Source organism: Sylvia atricapilla, chromosome 13 (genome assembly GCF_009819655.1).
Source record: "Sylvia atricapilla isolate bSylAtr1 chromosome 13, bSylAtr1.pri, whole genome shotgun sequence".
Classification (NCBI taxonomy): Eukaryota; Metazoa; Chordata; class Aves; order Passeriformes; family Sylviidae; genus Sylvia; species Sylvia atricapilla.
In genome coordinates, this window is record NC_089152.1 from 20,448,168 (window position 1) to 20,458,518 (window position 10,351).

At 40.0% G+C, this 10,351-nt stretch overlaps 1 protein-coding gene across 1 annotated transcript in view; it reads left to right on the top strand.

Moving 5' to 3' along the window:
• The window catches only part of HERC1 (HECT and RLD domain containing E3 ubiquitin protein ligase family member 1), an 83,205-nt gene extending 75,259 nt beyond the window's left edge, over nucleotides 1-7,946 (top strand). Inside the window, 11 exon segments of the mRNA XM_066328792.1 lie at nucleotides 189-291; nucleotides 958-1,127; nucleotides 2,283-2,421; nucleotides 2,715-2,884; nucleotides 3,253-3,422; nucleotides 3,593-3,758; nucleotides 4,044-4,120; nucleotides 4,547-4,799; nucleotides 5,031-5,183; nucleotides 6,118-6,423; nucleotides 7,288-7,946. Of these exon segments, the coding sequence (XP_066184889.1) occupies nucleotides 189-291; nucleotides 958-1,127; nucleotides 2,283-2,421; nucleotides 2,715-2,884; nucleotides 3,253-3,422; nucleotides 3,593-3,758; nucleotides 4,044-4,120; nucleotides 4,547-4,799; nucleotides 5,031-5,183; nucleotides 6,118-6,423; nucleotides 7,288-7,473 (1,893 nt within the window). The 3' untranslated portion in view covers nucleotides 7,474-7,946.
• Nucleotides 7,947-10,351: the final 2,405 nt, after the last annotated feature.

A 10,351-nucleotide genomic window follows, 5' to 3' on the forward strand; every position in this document is an offset into this window, starting at 1 on the left:
AAAGTGTTTCTGTTTCCTGTATTAATTTCCAAGTGTTAATTAAAATATTCCTACAAATGTTTGTGCTGCACAATGGGAATAAAAAATTTTCTTTTTTGGAAGCAGGAGTAACAGATTAAATTTGTGTTTGTTTTCTATTTATATCTTTTTAATACTATAGCTGATTTTCCTTTTGCTTTACCCCGTAGAAAGTGGATATTCTTTGTGGAATTGGAATAAAAAAAGTTGCCTGTGGAACTCAGTTCTCTGTTGCACTGACAAAAGATGGTCATGTGTATACTTTTGGCCAAGGTAAGACAAACTGATCTTTGAACATTTCCATATATAGGCTTGTGTATATTGCGGGTGAAAAGGAAAAATATTAAGACATATTTCTAAGACTGACCTAACGCTACATTTTAGAAACATGCTGCCCTAATGTGAATTTTGAAACTTGAACAATATGATTTTAACATACGCCTGAAGTCCAGATTTGTAGTTCTGTCTCGTTTATTGTTCTCAGAACAACCTTTCATTTTACTTTTTGAAGAGCATTTTCCTAAAACTTCATTGAGTTTCACACATCCAAAAACATCGGGTTACTTCAGAGTTCACATTGTCTAATTAAGCGCTCATACTTACACACAATCTGGGCAGGAGGATTTCCATGTGCACTGAATTAACCATGCAGAAACTTCTGAAGTCAGTTAATTCGTGTTTGATACAAACCCGTGCATTTAGAACTAGGGGCCTTAGTTTAGTAGAATTTGTTCTTGCTTCACACTGACCATGTACACAACAGCTTAAGCAGTGTAAACGAGCACTGTAGGCAGCAGTGGTTTGCAGAGAATACCTGTGCCCTTTGTCCCTGAAGGGTTCCCCTTGCGTGTCAGCCCCAGGACTGTACAGAATGCCTGTCTGTCCCTTCCCTGCTTGTGCCTGTAGTGAAACCCTCCTGAGTGCTGCTTGCCCTTGCAGATCGCCTGATCGGGTTGCCTGAGGGCCGCGCCCGCAACCACAACCGACCGCAGCAGGTGCCACTGCTGGCTGGGGTCTTCATCGAGGACATCGCCGTGGGCGCTGAGCACACGCTGGCCCTGTCCTCCACGGGGGACGTCTACGCCTGGGGCAGCAACTCCGAAGGCCAGGTACACCCTGTTCTCTGCTCCTGATCTCCACAGCTGCCCTTCACAGCTGTGCTGGGTATGGCTTCCCTTTGGTGGAAAAGGCGGCTTTGATTTTTCCTTCACCCACCCCTAAGCATGATCATATTTTAGGCAGTTTCCATTGTTTTCTTGTTTACTCTCTATGCTCTTCCATGGTACCAGTTTGGGAAAGCGCTCAAAGCATGCTATCCAAATTACTCTAATCCAAGCTTTTTTAAAAGTTGCAGATTTTCTTCGAATTCTTAAGCTGTCATCAGTCTCTTCAATATAATAAAATCTGTGGTTGATGTCAATCAGATTTTTGACCGCTTTAGATGCTTTTCATTATGGCAAAATAAATGAACCTTTTTAAAGGAGTGATTTTTTTGAAGTCAGGAAAGAAAGAGTCTCTTGATGTACGAGCTACTGGTGTTTCAGGAATTTAGGCAGCCTTCATCCTGGTGTGGTGTTCTAGGATTGAGTTTTTGAGAAGGCTGGTTGAGCAAGGTTTTTGGAATAATTTTTGAGGAACTTTGAGGTGTTTTTTTAAAGTTACTTTTATTTGTTTGGTTTTTTTTGAATATGGTACTTAGTATTTTTGGAAGAGAAAAACTGGTGTAAAAATGTAGAGAAATTCATTCTGCAAGCTATTTATATGATTTTCCTTGTGGTTCAAAATTCTGGTATTATATGAAGTGGAGAAAAATATACTTCTTGATATGAAATTTTTAACTCACAGAATATGAAATTAGGATATTATATGAAACTCATTTAAAAGTCACAAAAGCTTCAGTAAATGTTCTCTTTACACAAACTGTGTTTTTATAAACCAGGATTTGCACTCTAGCACAAAAATGTTGTCTATGTATGAGAGACTGCAATACAGGACTTAGCAGAATGGATCAGATCCTCAGTCTGGGAAAGATTTTTCAAGAATTCTTCTGGTTTTAGGTCTCTTTGACACCTGGATCTGTAACTTTTATTGGGTGGAGGGTGCAGTATTTTGTCAAAAGAAAAAGGTGAAAACATATATGTGTGGCAGATATTTATAATCACAATATATGCTGTAAGCAAATACAATTTTTTACCATCTGCTGTGAATTCTTGCTTGGCGAATTGTAGAAATGTAATCAGTTGTTGATTGTTGCCTTTTGGCAGCTGGGGCTGGGCCACACCAACCATGTGCGAGAGCCCACGCTGGTGACGGTGCTGCAGGGGAAGAATGTGCGGCAGATCTCGGCTGGCCGCTGCCACAGCGCAGCGTGGACAGCTCCGCCTGTTCCCCCTCGAGCTCCAGGTGAGCAACTGAGCTTTTGTCTGGCATTTTCTTTAGTCCTAGTGTCTCCTGGGATGTGAGTGCAACAAGAATTTCTGAATATTTAGGACAGAATTGGTTTTGGTTTTATATCTATACCTTGTTTTGTTTGATTCTCAAACTATCTTACTCTTAGTTTGGCTTTTGTCATGGTTTAGCCCCAGGAGGCAGCTGAGCAAAATGGAAAGGTACTGCTAGGAAAATCAGCTTCATCCCAGCCAAAGCAATACAGCTCCCCTGTCTCAAACAGTGCTTGGTTTCTGTTTTTGTGGCAGGTGTTTCGGTGCCTTTGCAGCTTGGTTTACCTGATGCCATTCCACCCCAGTATGGGGCACTGAAAGAAGTGAGCATTCATACAGTGAGAGCAAGGCTGAGACTGCTGTACCATTTTTCTGACCTCATGTACTCTTCATGGCGATTACTTAACCTCAGTCCCAATAACCAGGTAAAATTCCATTTGAAAAAACTGAAAAAACACGGCTTGGCTGTGTTATTTTGCCAGAGAGTTTCTGACCAGATCCAGGTGGACCTTAGTAATAGGCACTGTAATTTCCTGGTGAAAAAAAAACAACTTAAAAATAAATAATTCTGGAATAATGCAAACTTTGTGAAGGTATTGCTCTATATTTTCACTTACGCTATCACTGACAAGTCAATGTTCTAGTTTCCAAAAGTTTGCTAGCCTCAAAGCTAAAACCAAAAAATGCTGGCCTGTTTCCTGAAACACTGAAGTGCTAGTCAGGGTTTTATTCTGTAAAAAATGGAATTATATCGTTTATTGATACATTTATTCTCATTCATGCTTTATTGCAGAACAGTACATCTCATTATAATGCTGGAACATGGGGGATCGTGCAGGGACAGCTGAGGCCCTTGCTGGCACCACGGGTGTACACCCTGCCCATGGTGCGCTCCATTGGCAAAACCATGGTGCAGGGCAAGAACTACGGGCCCCAGATCACTGTGAAAAGGATCTCCACCAGGTCAGTGCTGCTCTCACAGGCCTTGGGTTACACGTTGAGTACATACTGAGATTCATACATTGCCTTCTCTTTTGGCATTCTGAGCTCTCTCTGGACAGCTTTGTTGATTGGGTGACTCAGAGTCTTTACATGATTGTGAGTTATATTTGTGGCTGTCTCTTTCCCTCAAGGGGTCGGAAGTGCAAGCCCATTTTTGTCCAGATAGCAAGGCAAGTGGTAAAGCTGAATGCGTCAGATCTTCGCTTACCCTCTCGTGCCTGGAAAGTGAAACTAGTTGGAGAGGGAGCTGATGATGCAGGTGGAGTGTTTGATGACACCATTACAGAAATGTGTCAGGTACATCTGTGAATATTTTGGAAATGTGTAATGGGGAATGTATCACAGTGTAGTCACAGGAAAAAAAATACTGTAGCCTGGCATAAATACAGGTCTTGAAATAAACATGTCTTTACTACTTAAAATCATCCTACCATGTTTACTTTCTCTCAGTGTTTCATATTAATTTGTAAGGAGTAATCATCACTGAAGTGAGATATTCTGACTTGTAATGCTATGTCAGAATAGTTCTGTCATAAGTTTTCTTTCCCTCTTTCTAAGAAGGCTTTTTTGTTGATTTTTAAGGAACTGGAAACCGGAATAGTAGACCTACTAATTCCTTCCCCAAATGCTACAGCTGAAGTAGGCTACAACAGGGATAGGTAAGTTGTCCAGGACTTGCTTTTATTGCAGATGGTAGTGGGTGAAAATCCAAATCTTCTATTGACTGTTATATACCAAATGATGAGACTTCATGACTGTCTCTAGTGTGTTTTTTTCCTTCAGGGTATGTTGTCACTTCATTGTGGAGCCAGGGCATGGCTTTAATATGGGCTTGCTGGATTGCTGATGGCAGAATTCAGAGTAATACCAAGATGCCAGACTTTGTGCTCAGAACTTCTGCCTCCCTCAGCCTCCAATGTTTTAACAGCTAAAGATAACAATAATCTTATTTTATAAAGATAACAATAATCTTGCTTCTAAGTGTGCTGGTAGTTACTGTGCTGTACTTAGAAGGGTTTTCCCTTTTACTTATAGTGAAGTAGCACAGAAATAATACTCTTTTCACTGCTTCTTTGTCCTTTCAGGTTTCTCTTTAACCCTTCAGCATGTTTAGATGAACATCTGATGCAGTTTAAGTTCTTGGGCATTCTCATGGGTGTAGCTATTCGTACAAAAAAGCCATTAGATCTTCATTTGGCTCCAATGGTCTGGAAGCAACTTTGTTGTATCCCACTCATCTTGGAGGATTTGGAGGAGGTAGATCTGCTCTATGTGCAGACCCTCAACAGCATTCTTCACATTGAAGACAGTGGGATTACTGAAGAAAATTTCCATGAGGTAAGATAGAAAGTTGGCGCTTTTAGATTTATTCTGAAAGCAGTTACTTTATCAGCATGACCTTCACATCAGTATTCCTATAATTTCCATCTCCATTTTTGGGGTAACAAGCACTTTGTGTACATTTAGAATAGTTTGTGATCTTACTTTATGTAGTTCTAGATGACTTGTAGTAAAATGCTATACTTGGATTGCTGGAGTGACTTACGCTTTTCTTGTTTTGCTTAACAGATGATTCCTTTAGATTCTTTTGTTGGTCAAAGTGCTGATGGTAAAATGGTTCCCATAATCCCTGGAGGGAACAGTATCCCACTTACCTTTTCAAACAGAAAAGAGTATGTGGAGAGGGCAATTGAGTACAGACTCCATGAAATGGACCGGCAGGTAAGAACTTCATTGTGACCTGGCCCCATTGTTAGTGGGAACAGAGAATTTGTGCCTATTTCCATTACATTTTATTCAGTGATAAGGAAAGCTTGACTTTCTGCATCTTTCTGGGTCTCTGTGTTTTTTTCTTCCTCACAAACTGTTTTGGCCCTTCTTTAAAATTAAGTCTTGTTTTCTCTCAGTAATTGCTCAGTTGGCAAAAGAGTGTTAGAAATCAGAGCTGGTCTTCCATTTGAGTGTCCCAGTTTGAGAAAAAACCCTGCAGTTTTGCATGCTGGTACCCTAACTGGACATGTGAACAACACAGGGACTGGCTAAAGTAAATTTTATTTACAAACATTTGTTTAATTTGGAGCCATTTCTCTTTTGGTATAACACAAATCCAGCAAAAATATTTCGTGGTATGTTTTGGGAAGCGCTCATTATGTATTTGCATAGTTCTGTGTTTTTTGTCATTTGTATAGGGACCCTTGTGAAAGCAGTATTCTAATTATAAGGTAAAAATATCTGTGTGATATTATCTGCATTAGAAAATAGCCTCCTCCTCCGAGGTACCAGATCCCAAGTCTTGCAGAACAAGTACAGCATTCTCACCATACACCTGAGCTGGAACAAAGTCTTTATTGTATTAACATGGTTGCTTGGTTTGGCCACTGTTTTTTGTGCTGCCAACTTGTAATTTTTTAAATAGTTCTGTTTTGGATCAGGTGTTCTTTAATGTGGAGTTGCAATTAAAAATATCTGTAATAATCTCCTTGATTTTGAGAAACAGTACAGCCCTTGCTGTAACTGTGTGTGTGGAAGACATTGGTAATTCTGTCTCTCAATGCCATTTCTTAGCTGAGAAGTTACTTTTGTGTTTGGATGGTCCAGGAAGTGGCAGAGATCAGACAGTTGCACTTCAAACATCTCTCCTGTTTTTGGCCAATAGGTGGCTGCTGTCAGGGAAGGAATGTCTTGGATTATTCCCGTTCCTTTGCTGTCCCTTCTGACTGCCAAGCAGCTGGAGCAGATGGTCTGTGGAATGCCAGAAATATCAGTTGAGGTTCTGAAGAAGGTTGTGCGATACAGAGAAGTTGATGAGCAGCATCAGCTGGTGCAGTGGTTCTGGCATACCCTGGAAGAATTTTCGAATGAGGAGAGAGTCCTTTTCATGAGATTTGTGTCAGGAAGATCTCGATTGCCAGCCAACACAGCTGATATCTCTCAGCGATTCCAAATAATGAAGGTTGATAGGGTAAGACACTGGCATTATTATTATTGTTGTTGTTATTACTGTTTCCTCTTTATTATAGTCTGTGGTTTGGCACTAGGAGACAATTTCCATAATTATAAATTTACAGAAAAAGTATGGGATGGGGTGTGCTCTAAGTTAATAAACTCAGACATTTTTGTTGTGTAGAAGGACATAGCTTCATGGATTGCATCTTAATTTAATTGGTGCAATTGGTTATTGGAGATCAAGACAAGACACAAACCTTTGTCTACTGTAACTGTTCCAATCTCTGTTCATTTAGTAATTTTCTTTCTGTTTTTAAGTTTTAATTTTGTGAAAGTGGCAACATATGACCACTAGTGAACTCTAAATGTTTTAAAACCACTGCAAGGAGTTTATATTGTACTGTTTTACATACAGGATGCATTTATTTGGAATTACTTTGGGTTTTTTTGCAGTGAAAGCACATTCTCTGTGAACAACACAAACCAAAAACTTGACAAAATCTCAGCTAACAGGGGTTTGTCATCTTTGGTTAGGTGTCTCTCAGATTGCCTTGTGCTAAGGCACACCTGTGGTATGTAATTTGAACATTGTTTGGTGTCTTGCAGTGGGCTGCTAAACAGCAGTGTGGTCATACTAGTCATTCAAAAGGCTGAATTCAGCAGTGGGTTGAGGTACTTGCAGAGTAGGTGCTACAGTGGTTTTGGACATATTTAAGGATTGAACCAATGCTGTAAACAAGGGAGGTCAATCTGCTTCTTAAAAGGAATTTGAGATTGAATGTGAAAATGATAGAGGCAAGGAGCAATGAAATGTGGATATGTTGCATTTTTAACTTCATTCACAACTTACCAGTGTCCCACCTTTTATCCATTTCCACAGCCTTACGACAGCTTGCCTACCTCACAGACTTGTTTCTTTCAACTGAGGCTCCCACCTTACTCCAGTCAACTAATCATGACAGAGCGTTTGCGCTATGCAATCAATAATTGCAGGTCTATAGACATGGACAATTACATGCTCTCCCGGAATGTGGACAATGCAGAGGGCTCAGACACAGATTATTAACGTTCTGTGAACAAAATCATCTTCCTTTTACTACAAATATTGCCCTAAGTCCAATTCATCGTTGACATAATTTTACAGTAACCATAGATGTTCTAGGAGTATAAAAACCAGATCTTACTAGATGGTGGCCACATTTTAGTTACTCTAAATGTAACAAAAAATTAGATGTTTTTTATTTTTTTGTGATTGTAAAAAGAAAAAAGGAAAAACAAAAAAGTATGATCAGTAAGTATTTTCTCCTTTTTTGGTCACTTTTGATAAGTTTGCATGGAGACATTTTGGTGCATTTTTGTTGAGAATAGTACATTTGTAAGCCCTCCCAGTGAACATGAAGAGTTGTACATTGTGTATAATTGTTCATTAGCCAGGACAGTTTTACATGAATATTCACATATTTATTTTGATTTGAATTGCCTGTGCAGGGTTCTTTCTGCAGAGAAAAATAAAGTAAATTCAAGACTCGGTTGCTTGTATGCATTTGTGAACTCTGGTTGGTTTACTCAAGCTTCATACTTTTATATTTTGTCTCAGGAAATTATATCTCACAGTGTTGAGACAGGGTATGACATTTGAAGTATCTTAAAAAGTTTACCCTGCTGGACTGTGCTGTACAGCCCTGTACTTTGCCTTCTCCTGGCCTGAGGCCCTGGCTGGTCAGGTGTATTGGTCCTGCTGTTCATTCCTCATGCTGGTCAGCTGTTCATTCCTTGTGCTGCAGTACAAGTTCATGTTGTGCTTGGTTCCTTCTTGCTTTTTGTTTAAACATTTTGCTCCTCCAGAGTAGTTGTTGACAGTAACAGCATGCTGCCTCCTTGATTCAGAAAACTTGAAATATTTTGAAAAAAATAATAGTATTTTTAATGGACACATTAATGTAGTTGATTCCTGCTCAGGGTACACAAAAATTATAATTAAAGGGACAGGGTAGTAGTCAAGGCTGTGGATTTTATTCACATTTTTGGTTCTGCCTTTGGTCTCATTTTGTTGAAACTGTAACTATTGTAATCAGCATGGTTTGGCTTACACAGTGATTGATGTTCCTGTTTGGTTAGGACAGCAGTGTGTACTGCACAAGGAGGTCTCTGCTCTGTGCCTTAGGAAAGTGCTGGGCAATAGGTAATTGCCCATTGTCTCTGTAAGAGACAATGCTGATGTCAAGCTACAAACACTGCTGGGTGTTCAGAGCAGGATGGACGTTGGGGAGAAAAAGTGGAGAGGCTGTCCCCAGGTCAGTCAGAGCTGGTCTGCTGCCCATTTCCCCCAGCCTCTTCCTTCCTCACCTCCTTGGGAAGATTCTGTTGGGACTGAGGGCTGGTGAAAACGTTTATTATTGTCATCTCACCTGGGGGCAAGACTGATCCCCATCTGGAGTGTAGGATAGAAATTCCTGTTGTTTGCTCTCATGTGTCTGTTGTGCATTAGCAAAGATTGATTGGGAAATTTCCTGGTTGTCCAAGACTGAGCTGGTGTATTGCTGCTAGCTGCCAGTGCTCAAAGGGAGGGCTTGGTAAACTGTAAAAATTTGCAAATCTGGGTTTTATCTGGTGAAGTTCTCTCAGGACTATTTGTTGGCTCTTAAAAAAGGCACAAGCCTTGCTATGATCAAAGACCACACTGCAGTGAAACATCTGAGGGTGATCAGGAGTTGGGGGAAGGAGGGTCTTGGGGCTCTGAAGTCATGCAGATTTGGCTTCCTGCCTCACTGTGTATTAGGTTTCAAATTAGACGGAGATGCTGGGGTCTCATCACTGTGTTGTGAGGATGTATAGTCACATCTTGGCCTAAATGTGTAGGTTTAATAGGTATAAAATACAGTATTTAAATAAATGCGGAAACTATTCTATTAAGTCCTGTATTATTGCCTTCTACACCTCATCAGTCTGTCTGACTTAGTGGCACTGATTTCTCAGCCTGTTTCAATCAGCACAGAAAGTAATAGAACTGTGCCTAAAAATGACAGTTTTATATGGACTGTGCAGTTGGTTTTCTGGATAATGAAGATCTTTTTTGAGGCAGTTTACAGTAATATCAGAGGGGATGTTGATTAAAGGTTTGTGTTTGATGGAACTTCAATGGCTTGGAACTAAAGAAAACCATATACATTTTTCCATCCTCCATAAAACCCTAAATTAAAATGTCATTGTTTTCTATGCTCAATTTTTAAATTGGATTGTGAAGTAAGAAAATTCATTGTTGATGCTGAAAAAATGTATCAATACAATGGTGTTCAGATTTTACCATGTCACAAACAAATATCCCTATTCAAGGAGGGGAAGAACAAAGTAGTTAAGTTAGAGCATTTTTATACAAATAGGCAAAGAAATCAAGTGGAGAGTGTTTGAAGAACCTTTTTAGCTCTATAAAAGAAAACTAAAAAACCAAAACAGACCACAAGCCCCACAAAATACCCTGTCAACCCACTCCCTCCTTAGTCCTGGTCGAAAATGGGCAAAAAGGCTTAAGTAATGTGTAGACAGATGCAAGTGTGCTTTCACATCTTGTAGCTGCTTGAAAATCTGTTCCTATTACACCTACAGAGACATGTCTTTCACCACAGCGTGCTGGGAGAGCTGGTGCCACAAGGAGGTGTTTGCTTGCTGCCGTGACTGTATAAATTCATACCTTGCTTTGGCTTGTTAGCAGTGTGTGGAACTGCTGTTGCGTATCTAAGGTAAAAGTTGTGTCAGCTTCCCAATTTCACATCACAGTAAAATTGTTCAGCTCAGCAATTCCTTTTGTAGCTATCAGTGCTGGGTGGGGATTGCTGTTTGTCCCTGTCCACACTTCAGTTTTCTTCCTTAGATGGTGGTGTGTAAGGGCCTTACTTAAAGTCTAGGAAGGAGCTAATAAAATACCAGTTTTACAGTGTCCATGCTGT